The sequence below is a fragment of the Danio rerio genome, chromosome 3 (genome assembly GCF_052040795.2).
Source record: "Danio rerio strain M-AB ecotype USA chromosome 3, GRCz13ab, whole genome shotgun sequence".
In the NCBI taxonomy this organism is placed as follows: domain Eukaryota; kingdom Metazoa; phylum Chordata; class Actinopteri; order Cypriniformes; family Danionidae; genus Danio; species Danio rerio.
The window spans coordinates 24,000,005-24,014,413 of NC_141023.1; the positions used below are offsets into that span (position 1 = coordinate 24,000,005).

Consider the following 14,409-nt stretch of genomic DNA (forward strand, 5'->3'; position numbering starts at 1 on the left):
AGTGACTGGTGAGTGTTGGTCCATATTTTTCTCTATGAAATATGCAATGTTTACAGTCAAAGTGAACAAATACAATATAGACTACTGCTGTTACTATGTCATGTTTAGACTTGTGTTTACATATCTACTTTTAAAGCATTCTTCAGAATGTAAAAAGTTGAGCAATAAGGTAATTTCATTCATTCATTTTCTTTTTTTGTACTTAAGTCTCTTTATTAATCTGTGGTCGCCACAGCGGAAAGAACCGCCAACTTATCCAGCATGTTTTACACAGCGAATGCCCTTCCAGCTGCAATCCATCACTGGGACAAAACATGGTAGCCTAATTTGTGGAAACGAATTGTGCATCTGCTAGTAGAAAAGTTTTTTTTTTAAACCTACAAAAACGTTTTTATGCATAAAGTAATATGCTAAAACATGCACTATGTGAAGTATACAAACATATATATATGTAATTTGGAGGCAAAGACAGTTCTCTACTAGCTGAATTGAATCAAACTTTACGTCCTACTTCATTTTGAAACCGGTCATATTCACTTTCGATTCATCACTTCCGCGAACTGTCGCAGTATGAGCGAGATCTTCTCAATTGAAGCGGGAGATTTGGAAACGATAATAACTGTCTATTCGGTTCTTGTCAAGCCTAAAATATACAAAATCCTCCATTTTGCTTGGTCATTGACAGGTATGATAAATAATGCTTTTAATACTAGCAAGCATTACAGTTACAGTCGGCTATGTATTTGTGTGCATATTTCAGCAATGCTTTTAGACGATTAAGCATTCTTTGTGCTGTTGTAAAGTTGTTTGAAATGATTGTTTATAACTCATTATGTTCTATATCTTTGAATTCATGGAAGTGAACTGCCAAATTGAGTTGCTAACAGATGAGCAGTTGCTGTCTTTCTTCAACCAGAGGAAGAAGGATATTTCGTGCATTGAACAACCAAACATATTCCTGACACAACTGAGAGACCACAACCTGTTGCCGGAGACGCTTTTCCAGGCAGGTACACACTCCCTCACACAAATGTAGTAACCATGATTTTGGACCGATTACCATTACCGTTTTTTAACATGCACTATACCACAAACGTTAGCTGCAATGTTTTGAGTAGTAGCCTGTGCGAAATACACTATAAACATATTTAAAAACAACACACAGCAAATGTACTGTACAACATACTGAGGCATGCTATCCAGACCATTACAACAACAATGTTATTTTGATCATTTTCTGAGTGTAAATTTATGATAGATAGCCTACATTTAGTGCAATACTTTTTTTAAGATAAAAAAAATCTATAATGTAAAAAAGATACAAAAGATACTTACATTTTTAGTTCAGTTCAAGCTTATTCGTATAGCACTTTCCCAAATAATTAACGTTTCCAAAGCAGCTTTACATAAACGTGCACATTACAGTAAAACAATTGAAAACTAACCATGTGATTTTGTTAGCTCACCTTGCTTGTTTTGTGGTGAACAATTCATCTGTGCACGTCATTAAGAAAAATTGTTTGCCCTTGTAATCTTTAATTGAATCTGAAAATGCACTTTCTGTATATTTTTTTCAGTTCAGTTGTCAGATCATGTATGTCTTAGGAGGTTAGCAAATTTAACCATGCTGCTTCTGCTGTCAGTTTTGACAACAAACAAAAATGATGAGAAGGAGGTGTCTATTTCAATGTAATAACTTTCCCAAAACCCTTTTCCGACATTTCTGAATGAAATGCCTACTGTACATCACTACATCCATTCAGCTCACAGTAGAAAAAACAAGCCACGCCCACTGTTTTCTCATGTAATATTCCGTTTCTCTATGAACTGCGTGTCAATATGAATAAAAAATGGTTGCAGCTTCCGGTTCATGTAGACTTTAAGGAGGGGATTGAGTTTTTGCAGTAGCATGTCCACGGCGGTGGAATTGCTTGCTGTTAGAGATTAGAACAGCCCTAATAGGGAACTTAACAGACAGCCAGTGTAAGGAGGACAAAATTCAGGTGATATGCTAATATTATGTTGACCTGGTTATGATTCTGGCAGCTGCATTTTGTTCTAGCTGAGGCTTATTAATAGAGGATGATGGGCAACCGGCAAAAAGAGCTTTACAGTAATCCAGTCTAGAGGTCATAAAATTATGAAGTAGCATTTCTGCACCTGAAATAGAAAGATGTTTATTAGCTTAGTGATATTTCTGATTTGAAAGAAAGCTGTGAGATATGATTTAAATTGAACTGTCAATTCATCAAAGAGTCAGGCCTCAGGGTTTTAACAAAAAGTTAAACACCTGTAAGTACGCCTGTTTTCAACATTGATAATAATAAGAATGTTTTTGGATTAGCTAATAATAATAATTATAATATTAGTATGATTTCTGAAGGATCATGCAACACCGATATACTAGAAAAATGATATTTTGCATCACAGGAGTACATTACATTTTAAAATACATTCAAATAATAATCACAAGACTAAACTTTGAAAAAATATTCTATAAATATTATACCATTAGTTTACTCTTGTGCAGAAATGTTATTGTAAGGTCTTCATAATACCTGACCACCCTTTCATTTCTCTTCTGTCTGTAGAAGGTGAATGCGTTGCACACTCGAGAGCAGAAGCAGAAAGGAGTCTGAGGTTTTGGACTGGCTGGGGAAAGAGAGATCTCAGGACATTCGTCGTTTCTGGCACTGTGTGCATTCTACGCCTGCTCATGGACATCCTGTCAGATGCTGGTTACTGATCACTTTTGATTATTATGAAATCATAGGGGCTGATATTGCATTTTTACAACATGATGGATCAAGATTTTTTACACTGTGTGTTCTTTTTTTTTTCTTTGATCTAATCACCAATTGCAAAGAAGGACCTCTAGATGCTGAGATGCTGACAAAAGAGAGTAAAGGAGCAGTGAACAAAGGGAAGGAAAAGAAAGACACCAGAAAGAAAAGTAAAGATGGCGTATATAGTGAGGATAGTGATGATCCGGGTACTTCTTCTGCTTCCAACGTGACTCCGAAAAAAAAAGCCAAGAAATCTTCATTCTGTGAGTCTCTGAGGTCCAAGAGTTCTCTGGGTTTGCTTGTGCTTGATGAAAAGTCAAAATTGGAACATATAAGCTTTCTAATTTAAGAGTATCACAATTATTTTTTAAATCATTTTTTACTCTTTGGCAGAAGTGCAAATGAATGTTTGATTTTGCGATTATATAAAGCAATGATAGCGACGCGATGGCACAGTAGGTAGTGCTGTCGCCACATAGCAAGAAGGTCGCTAGTTTGAGCCTCAGCTGGGTCAGTTGGCATTTCTGTGTGGAGTTTGCAAGTTCTTCCTGCATTCGCGTGGGTTTCCCCCAGGTGCGCCAGTTTACCCCACAGTCCAAAGACATGCGGTACAGGTGAATTAGGTAGGCTAAATTATTTGCAGTGTATAAGTGTGAATGGATGTTTCCCAGAGATGAGTTGCAGCTGGAAGGACATCCGCTGCGTAAAACATATACTTGATAAGTTGGCGGTTCATTCCGCTGTGGCAATCCCAGATTGATAAAGGTTAATAGCCAAAAAGAAAATAAATGAATGAATAAAGCAATGATGAGTTTTTATCTTACGATTCTTATTTTTAATCTTAGAATTGCAAGGAAAATATCTCAGTTATGTGATTTAAAAATTGCAATTGTCTTATTATTTCTTTTCCTTTTGTGATAGAAACAAACTTTGCTTAGTAATCTGTGTCTCCTTCTCCCTCCTTCTTAGCATCTCCTGTAAAGACAGACAACAATCAGGAGATTTGGATGTTTCCTAAATATAAGACTGAGCTGCCTGTAAAATGTGGAAACACAGAAGGCACTCTCCATCGGGATAAACTGGCCAATGGTTCGCCATCACTGTGTTTTTGCTCTAATTTTTACAAATTTGAAAACAGTATATGTATTTATCATACTTTTAATGGGCCTGTAATTGTGCATGCTGTCCGTTTCTCTTATAGGGGAGAAGTGTTTATTTGCTCAGGGACGCTGGTTCTCCCCAGGTGAATTTGAGAAGTTTGCAGGGAAGGAAAGAAGCAAAAACTGGAAAGTCAGCATCCGATGCGAAGGCACACCACTTAAAAAACTCATTGAGGTAAATCATTCAGACACTTACAGACTGAGAAAACATGGAAACTTTGTTAAAGCTTTGACATTCTTGTCCTAAGTTGTTTTTCTGGAAACTGTCTATTTAGTGCACAAATACTTGTCAATATTTTATAGTGCCAAATTGAAAGTTTGTGAAGTCCTTGCAGACTCATTGAAAATAATAATAATTTTAAAGAGATCATTCAAATAGCATGTTATTTTTTGTTTAGTACTGTCTTGACTCCTGAGTAAGATATGTTACATAAAATATGTGAACATAAAGTTCATAAGACAAAAATGTGGCAACACGTTGGGCCCTATCACGCACCCGGCGCAATGCAGAGCAAGACACAATGCAATTGTTGTTTGCTAGTTTCAGCTCGGTGCAAGAGTCGTTTTAACGTTTTGCGCCACGCTGTTTAAATAACAAATGCATTTGCGCCCATAGGCGATGTGGTCTAAAAAAGAAGGCATGTTGAGGTGCATTGCTGGCGCGTTGCTATTTTGAGGAACTTAAATAGACGGTTCAATAGATCAGATCAAAGCTGGTCTATTGTCCAGCGCAGAGCGCGTTAGTTGTGTGCCTCGCTTACACATTGCTTAATACACACAGGTTGTACAGCAATACGCAAATATCTTTACAAATGAAAAAGAATTAAAGGATTAAAATATTAAAAAATATATTATTTTCTAACCTACATTAATATAAAAACCACCCCCTTCATGCCTTCTTCATCTCGGGGGGCTTTTTCAGTTTATTCATGACAATTTGCTTTTGTATAATGTTATTATTATTAGCTGTATTATTTATTATATGCATATTTATATTTGTTTTATTAAAAACAAGCTTAGATTTGTCCACCTGTCAGGTTTTAGACCATATGGGGCGTACCATGTGTATTAGGATATAACTCAGTTTTTTAACCACACTTCGTTATTTTTAATCATTTATTCATTTGCTGGAAATTAGAGCAGAATGTAGAAATAGTTTTGAAATAGTTTAAATAGTTAAATAGTTTTTCCCTATCCACGAGAGCGAAAGTGAAAGTAGATAAAGTTTTCTGTCGAGTGAAATGCTCAGTTTTTCCACTTACAAAGTCAGCCATGTAAATAGCAAATGCGCTATGGCACGGTGCAACTGGCTCTTAAAGGGGGTGGGAGATGAGACTCTGATTGGTTTATTCTCAAAACACACCTATTACTCATTAAGAGAATAAGCTCAACCCTGTTAGACCATGCAGCACAAAGAGGATTTTTCCGTCCTTAAAATAGCAAAAGTGGATTCGGACACGCCCTTAATGTGTTTGCACCCTGAGCTTTGGACTTTGCACATGGATCGTCAAAATACAGCCCTTTATTTTGATTGTCCATTTGAGTATAAGTGAACTGTCTGCTTAATATCTGCTGATACTGCTCCTTCAACAGACATTTAACTGACTATAAGAAACTCTGCAAGTACATGTCCACTTACACTAACCCAAACCCCAACCTAACAGTCTACTTATAATCTAATGAGAATTAGTTGGCATGTAGATGGAATATAACTTAAATTCAATTAAATAAAGTGTGACCAAAAAGGTAGCTGAAATTATTAAAATAACCCTCTTAAAATAAACTGAGCGAATTTTTTGATAAATCTTCATATCCATGTATTAATAAGGCAAACATGATGTGGTAACTGTCCCTTTAAAAACCTTTATTAGTATTTCTTTATTCTTTTATTTTATTATTTTAAATTTAACATTGTTTTAAAATGGTTGTTATCTCATGTATATACACTTTTTCATATTTATTTTTAAAATGGACCACAAAACAAGTCCTAAATTCATGGTTATATTTTAGGAATAATAGATTGAAGTGTATGGCGATGTAAATAATACAGTATTTTTTTATAGATCAATATCAGCATTTTTGCAAATGATGTGGGTACATTCAAATGTACTTTCGCTGTTTTTTGTTTTGATCACATAAAACTGTGTTTTCACACCATTTAATTGACCCTTCGCTAAGCCACACCCAAAACCACCACCCACCAATCGTTGCTTAGCAAACATAGCTAGGCGCCGGGGCTCTGTCAAGCTTTCGAGCGAGGTAAACAAGCCAAAGCGTTGTGCATTTGAATTGCGCAAATCTGACACTGGTATTTTTAACGTTTGGACGGGATGGTGGAATTTTTGCCCTTTTCAAAACCTAAAACCCAGGAAGAGAAATGCAAGCATAAATGAAGCTCTGTGAGGGGTGCTAAAGGAGCGAAGTTAAGTTGGTTTTGTTTTAATATTCTTGAATATTTCTGAGGTATAGACTGACGGCAATAACTCACACGCCTCTTACCCCAAAACAGATCTAAACTGTGTTTTCTACAAAAATGCAAAGCAGGTTATGTTTCCCAGCGGTCTTTTATTTTTTATTTTTTACGCTCGATATTATGAGCACTGCTCTGTTTAAGCCCTCACCATAGTAGTCATACTAATAGCAGTCATATATCCATCTGTTTCAAGCTACGAATATTTGAAATTACATATCAACACAACAACACCGCGATGTGATCACAAGCTGACCACTTGCGATCAATATACTTATATATATACATTTTGCTGGTAAGGAAAATCTATCTGTTCACTTCTGCTATTTATACTTTGATTTGCGTTTCAATTTATTTATTTCCTCCACTTAACTACAAATTAGAATAGAAACTGGATAAAGAGCACACAAACACACTGACTGTTACAGCTAATGTACATTGTTATGAGTCAATGATGCTAATATTTGGCACAAATTCATCAATTTCGCCTTTCTGGCTGCTCTTTCTATGAATAAATTATGTAAAAGCACTGTCCATGCGTGTTACCTTGTCGGTTAGTAATGCTATATTTTATTGCACAACAATAGTTTATCAGGCTTTTTGGCTAAAAAAGGGAAATCACGGTTTAATTAGTTATTATTAGGTTATTTTTAAATGTCACCTCTCCTGCTGTGCATGGACTAAGCTGTTGAATGGTCAGCGTATGAAGCGGCTAGGCTAACCTAGCTTCAATTTTGATTAAATTATTTTCTAATCAGTTGCTATTATGTGGTGAATATACCCCTGTAATGCATACTGCACTCCTTTTTTGTCTGGCTTTCTCCGATATCTCAACAGCAGTAACTAAGGAGGGCGGGCTTAGCGAAGGGTCAATTACGCACATGCAGTAATATTTATAACTAACAATTTGCTGTTTAACCTCGCATCACAATTTCAACATTGAAATTGAAAATGTATGATGATTTACCTTATTCACAAACATGTTTTCTGATTCTCATTACAACATTTCCATGAGTGGTGGAGCTGAAGTTGATATTTCCTGTCATTCCATGCTCCTCATAACTGAATGATATGACACCACTTCCCTTCTTATTCTTTCAGGCGAATCTTCTTCAGTGTAAACCGATGCAGAGAAAGCAGGGGACCTCTGTCCGAAAAGTACTTTCTCTCTGTTTGTTTTGATGTTCCTTTGTTTTCTTCTTTGACATTCATCAAAACACTCTCTTCAATCCATGCAGAGCAAGAAAGTACAGATTGTGATCAGTTCATCTGAGGACTCCAGTCCAGGTAAGGCTGAGTCTCCATCATTCACCTTTTAATCAACTTTTATTTATATAGCACTTTACTACAACCAAGGTTGACCAAAGTGCTATACACAAGTAAAAGCAATTTATACAACACAACAGAAAAGGAGACGATGCAAAACAATATAAAAAATTTCAATAAAATCCAACAAACATTAAAAAAAGTGTGACAGTGCTATGCATTAAAATCCAATTTAAACAAGTGGGTCTTAAGCTTGGCTATAAAAAGTGGCAGGTTAGTGATTGTATGAAGCTCAGTAGGAAGGGTATTCCAGCGTTTAGGACCTGCCACTGCAAAAGAGTGGTCACCCCACTGCTTGTATCTTGAACAAAGGACTTCAAGCAGAAGTTGGTCAGCAGATTGCAAAGCTCTGCTGGGTTTGTGAATGCAAAATTTTGCATAAATAATTAGAAGCAAGGCCATTAACACCATTAAAAACAAGTATCAAAAGTTTAAAATCGATTCTGAACTTAACAGTGGAGGGAGTAGAGAATTGGTGTAATGTGTTCACTTTTCCGACTGTTAGTTAACATGCGAGCTGCAGCATTTCGCACAACTGCAAACGGTGAAGACATGACTGATTAACTGCAACATAAAGTGCATTACAGTAGTCCAAATGCGAACTTGCAGAAGCATGGATGGCTTTCTCAAGATCAGCCTTGCTCAGGAAGGGCTTGACTTTAAAATTAAGACAAAGCTCAAAAAAGCTAGCTTTAATCACCGAATCAACAAACCTGCCTGGCTGAGAGCAGCCGAACATCGGCCTGTCCATCCCATATCTGCCGCTGGGTCTCATCTCACTATAGTTGTTAAATGTGATGTATAATTTATCTTGTGTAATAGACCTATATTCAACGGGTCGGTTTTTTAAATCTTTTAGCTTACTTTTTTCTTAGGTAACATGTTTTGGCTGAGCGCAAAGATAAGTAATATAACTTACCTATTAATTTATGTAACCATATACACTGACTCTGTGCATTTGACGCATTGCTTCCCTTTATTTATTATATTTTATAAACTTATTGTACTTTATACTTATTATTGTAATTACTATTGGTTATTAAAATTATAGCTGGTTATTATATTCAGCAAAAGAGACGGCTCTTTTGTATTTCACTATGCATTTCCTCTGATACTCTTTATTGTGTGCATATAGCCTGATATTAGGCACATTGCTTAATGTAATTTTTTCATTTTATTGTTAGGATTAGCCAGGGTGAATGACATTATAAAAGTACACTGCTGTTTCATTTGAAGATTTACTTTTGTCCTCATGTCCTCTGGAGTTTGATTTAAACTCTATATGGGGCTTGCAAAGTCTGAAGTTTGTGTACTTGATATTAAAAAAAGCCCTAATCAGGTAATGTGAATGTCTGCAGCCACACCTCTGTTTTCATTCATTCATTCAATCATTTTCTTGTCGGCTTAGTCCCTTTATTAATTCGGGGTCACCACAGCGGAATGAACCGCCAACTTTTTCAGCAAGTTTTTACGCAGCAGATGCCTTTCCAGCTGCAACCCATCTCTGGGAAACATCCACACACACTTTCACACACACACTCATACAGTACGGACAATTTAGCCTACCCAGTTCCCCTGTACCGCATGTCTTTGGACTGTGGGGGAAACCGGAGCACCCGGAGGAAACCCACGCGAAGGCAGGGAGAACATGCAAACTTCACACAGAAACGCCAACTGAGTCGAGGTTCGAACCAGCAACCCAGAGACCTTCTTGCTGTGAGGCGACAGAACAACCTACTGCGCCACTGCCTCGCCGCCTCTGTTTTCAGATGTCTCCATTTGTCCGCACTGACACGGAGGAGCATTTTCAAAACGCTTCGTTTTTGGGGCTCGAAAACTCTGGTAGTTTGGATGGAAGGCATAACTGTAGCAAAACAGTAAAAAAAGTAATGTCATTTGTTTATTAATGTCTGAATGTATTTGTGTCATTTATTTCTCAAGACTCAAGACCGTACTTTTCAGGAGGAGGATCACAGTTCAGAAGTAGAGTTGATGATGATGAGGAGGAAGATGAGATGGTAGATCTGACTGTTTTCCAGGCTCATTCTTTACGAGTCACCTGTGTCTCACTCACTGGGACTCTGTACAAAAAACGGTTTGCCACAGGTGTGTTTTTTGCACTGAATGCTCACACACAACTGAGCATGCAGTTGTCTTGTTTGTGTCAGAGGTTTAAATGGGACGAGTGTATGTTTATTATACGTTGCAGGGAAGCGTGGAAAGAGTATACGAACTGAGGAACGCTGGTTTACTCCAGAGGAATTTGTAAAGGAGGAACCGACTCTCTCTGATGGATTCTGGAAAAAAGACATACGGTGTCATGGAAAAACTCTCAACTTTTTATGCGAGGTAACCAGCGGGAGAGAACGATACAAGTGTAATGATACAGTATACAGTTTAATAAAAGAGATACATTATGATTATAATGCTTGTTAATGTTGGTCATTTGCAGAAAAAGATCCTGCAGATTCATTCTGTTCTGTGTGAATGTGGGAAATGCAGCACTGATCCAAAAGACCTGGTAAGAATCTATCAATCTTAAAACACACACTAGATTAAAAGGAGCTGCAGCACCAGTGCTGACATGATTGCCATAAGGTGCTTTGATAGTAACACTATGTCCTAAGTACATGCAACATGGTGCAACGACACGCGATTAAAGGTATCTTTTCCGCGTTCAAAGGTGTTTTTGGCCTAATTATCTGCGATGCCCAAAATGATGATTTAAGAAAGCCTTTTAAATTATGCAATGGAGCAGCAGCTTTATTCAGTGTTAAATGTTCCCAATGTGAGTTTGAACACTATTTTACTTGACATTTATTGCCATACTACTGAAAGCAGCAGCAGATATTTCACTTCAGATCTTGAAATAAAATAACTAGCAGAAAGAGCTCAGTGCAAACCAACAACATCAGTCACTCAGTAACCTGTTAAAAATGTTAAAGAGGTTTAATATGTATTAATTACATTAAAAGTCTTTAGCATTTCATTGGTAGTGCAGTGGCTGGTGTTTAAATGTTCTGTCGTGTCACATCACATTTGGTGCAAACAGCCAAAGTGCTTGTCTTTGAAATCTTGTTACGCTGCATGTTGATAGGATACACATTGACCTTTGTCCACACACATGTTTTCCCGTAGCTTTATAACATTATGATTGGACCACTGAAGACACATGAATAGTTTGAGGATGTTCTTGGTATCTTTGGTATCTGGAAATTAAACATCAGAGAGGGTGGAAGATCACAGAGCTCTTGTATTTCATTCAAAATATATAAATTTGTTTTCAGAAGATGAACGAAGGTCCCAGAAGTATGGCACAATATTAGAGTGGGTAATTAATGACAGAACGTTCCGTTTTTCCATTTTTGGGTTGAAGCTTTCTTTAAATTGTGCTGAAGCCCTGTTGGGCCCCCGGCCCTGTAATTGAAAACCACTTTTGTAGATGAGAACAGCAAAATGCACTTGAGCTAATATGTTGTATCGCGTTCTATAACTAGGCAGACCAGAACAACGATGATGTGTGTTTTGCGTGTCACTCTGAGGGAGATCTGGTGTGTTGCGATGAATGTCCACGAGCTTTTCATGAATACTGTCACCTACCACCTGTACCCAAAGATGCATCTGGGTGAGAAAGAAACAGATTCTCTAAATAAAATCGTTAAGACCGCAAAGCATGTGTTGTACTGTAAATTCATTCATCTGTTTGTTCTAACACAGGGAATGGATTTGCACCTTTTGCATGATAAGAAAAAAGCAACAATTACAGAGCTCCAGCAACACGACTGAACAAGAAGTGTAACCTGAAGAGACATGCTACTTTATTGTTCATAGATTTTAATTATTTTAATATGATATTTTTGATATGTTTATGTGTATATTATTTGATTTTGTTGAACAAAACTAGTTCAAACCATGTTTGAGGACCATAACAGCATATTTTCAAGATTTGTTTTCTTTTCATTAGTTCATATTGTGCTTCATGATGCTTTGTTGTGTGCTGCATTAAGCAAATAAACAATAAATGGATTGTGATTCATCAGTTCTGAAGACGTTTATTTGACCAGGAGGCAACAGGAAGCTTTTGCTCCAGTATCACAAAACATACTGGTAAACACGCACAGACATAAACTCACTTTAGGCACAATTATTTCATGTTTTCAAATATATTCGGATTAATGTAGGTATAGCATTGAGCTTTGAGTCACCATGAACCAAAGCTTCAGCTAAAAACTTAAAGTTTTCAAATAAGTCACCTACATCTTGTATGGCTGAGGGTATCACATTAAGTGTTTTAAGGAGCATTTGGAGTGGCAAACTGCATGCCTGCGTACTAAACAATTGTACCTCCAGGTGGCAGATACTCTGAGTTCATATCTCAGCCGATGTGGCTGAACAGAATAAAGCTAAAGTTGGAATATAACAAATATCAGACATTTGGAGAGTTTGTCATTTTATCACCTGAAGGACATGTAATGGGGTAAGATTCATTTAAACCCATTAATCATAATAAATACATCACTAAAAAAGTTTGATTGTTCTCTCTGAAGGACAATAAGTTTGGCCAATATGACAGCAGACTGAGGAAAATCTTTGAGGAGGAGATCCAGAAAATTCACATAGGAAATCTGCAGTGTTATTACCGTTTTAATTTCCATATATACAAACAAAATCATGTGTGTCATCAAGGGGATGTCACTTTTTCAATAATTAGGATGGATTTGGATTACATTATTATGGCGTCAAATAAAATGTGGCTTGGATAAATGGATCCCTTGGTTGCTCTTCATGCTGTACATCTTTTTGTAATGCCATTTTTATAAAACAAAAAATAATAATTAAGTTATAGTAGTTTGTAGTTTAATGTCATTTCTTTGCAAAGGTTGTTGTTTCATGTATTTTTTTATTTTTCATGTCCTTTGTAAAGCAGGAATGGGCACACTTGATTCTGGAGGGTCAGTATCCTACATAGTTTTCTGCAACCCTGATCAAACATACTGTACCTGCCTGTAACTGATTTTAAAGACACTGATTAGTGTTAGAGCGAAACTTTGCAGGACACCTGTCCTCCAGGATGGAGTTTGCCCATCCTTGTTATAAAGCTCAGTCTCAAACTTGTCTGGAGGGCTGCAGCTCCGCAGTTTTGCTCCAAACCTAATCAAATACAGCTGATCCAACTAATCAAGGTGTTCAAGACTACTAGCGACTATTAAGTAGGTGTGATTTGGAGCTGGTTGGAGCTAAAATCTGCAGAGCTGTGGCCCTCCAGGAATTGAGTTTGAGACCATTGTTGTCAAGCATTATGAATTCAGATATACACTTCAAACATCCAGGTTTGTTGTTTGGTAGAATCAAAACAATAAAGTCATTTTATGTAGCGAAAGCATATTAAATGCATGTAAAATGTGTAATGTTAATGCAGGAGCAGCAGTCAATCCAAGTCTGAGTTCGCATCCCAACCTGCAGAACTTTTGCAACATGTCGACAGAATAAACCAAACTCTTTCAGGCCTCTGCAGTGTCTGATTTTTAGATGAAGGTAACTATACCTTTAAATGCACAGTCCTATCTCCAAATAACTTCCTTTTCAAGTTTGCATTTAACAGAAACCCAAACCTGGAGCTTCACACCTTTTCGAGGAAATGAATTTTTATAAAAGACTCTTTAATATAACCATACACTTTGCAAATAATTCAAATGACGCCAAACAAATGTATAATATAAAATCTCATGTTTTAATAAGTTTGGTGCTTTGAGCTTTACAGGATAAAGAGAAGAGAGAGTGGAAGGAAAATTCTTTGGAGACCCATTTTATGACACGAGAGAACATGAGTACCGTACTATATGAATTATTTACATTATCATGTGATTTGTTGTAAAACAAATTGATGATTTTCCATGTGTGTTGTTGTTTTAAAAGAATTCAATTCAATTAATTCTTGAGGTATTTTCAGCTTTACAGAAAGGAATGTTGAGTCTTTTACATAAAATTCTACTTTTGGGTTAGAAGAAAGAAAACAACAAGGATGAGGGTGAGTAAACGATGACTTTATTGTAAATCACTTGCTGTGATGTAATATAGATTTACAGCTATTGTTATTAAATTATGGTAGTATACCATTAGTAATATACTGACATATTTGTGCTATTAAATTCTATATAAAAGGTATTGACAATAACATAATGGCTTAAATGACTTGTCTTTAAGATTAAGAAATCATTTAATAAATAAACTGTACACAATGAACATAACTTTACCATACATTTTATTGTAATCATTTCATAATTTAACTTCAAACCTGACCTAAAATGAACAGTTATACAGTATATAAACGGTATATGCAAATACCTCTTAAATGCCATCTGGAATTTCAGGTGAAAATGAACATTTCTCTCTGCCTGCTTTGTTTGTGTTGATTTATTTTGCTTTAAAGACCTTGAAAATAACTTATTTTTTTGCCACAAAAGTAAAATTACTGAACCTACACATGGAGCCTGATAAAAATGCTCATTTTGGAAGAACACTTGAGATGGCATTTAGAGGTTTTTGCATCTGAACTCTTCGTATATAAACACAATTTATTTGTCCTCTATAAAGTATACTGTGTCGCGGTGAATATGAATAAATTCACTGTAGGATGTACTGCTCTGTACTTCAGGTTTTTTAACAC

At 36.4% G+C, this 14,409-nt stretch overlaps 1 protein-coding gene across 13 annotated transcripts; it reads left to right on the top strand.

Annotated features, from left to right (window-relative positions):
- Positions 1-293: 293 nt before the first annotated feature.
- Positions 294-11,781, top strand: sp100.2 (SP110 nuclear body protein, tandem duplicate 2). Of its 13 annotated transcripts, none has more exons than XM_087244500.1 (13): positions 294-685; positions 861-1,006; positions 2,592-2,738; positions 2,870-3,049; positions 3,756-3,875; positions 3,988-4,121; positions 7,518-7,574; positions 7,655-7,703; positions 9,684-9,848; positions 9,952-10,091; positions 10,195-10,263; positions 11,240-11,367; positions 11,460-11,781. In XM_087244500.1, the coding sequence occupies exons 3-13, from the start codon at positions 2,717-2,719 to the stop codon at positions 11,539-11,541; spliced, it is 1,146 nt and encodes a 381-aa protein (XP_087100626.1). In that variant the 5' UTR covers positions 294-685; positions 861-1,006; positions 2,592-2,716; the 3' UTR covers positions 11,542-11,781. The 13 variants fall into 13 exon arrangements, with proteins under 13 accessions (XP_087100626.1, XP_087100627.1, XP_087100622.1 ...); XM_087244501.1 differs by having other exon boundaries at positions 442-685; positions 917-1,006; XM_087244496.1 differs by having other exon boundaries at positions 460-685; positions 861-1,010; positions 2,867-3,049; positions 9,705-9,848.
- The last annotated feature ends 2,628 nt before the right edge of the window (positions 11,782-14,409 follow it).

Excerpts from the sequence above, each read along its gene's own strand:
- sp100.2 (XM_087244494.1), top strand. The coding sequence starts at position 571 with ATGAGCGAGATCTTCTCAATTGAAGCGGGAGATTTGGAAACGATAATA. Across the intron at positions 1,011-2,591 it reads GGAGACGCTTTTCCAGGCAG|AAGGTGAATGCGTTGCACAC; the intron begins GTACACACTCCC and ends TTCTGTCTGTAG. Across the intron at positions 3,050-3,755 it reads AGCCAAGAAATCTTCATTCT|CATCTCCTGTAAAGACAGAC; the intron begins GTGAGTCTCTGA and ends CCTCCTTCTTAG.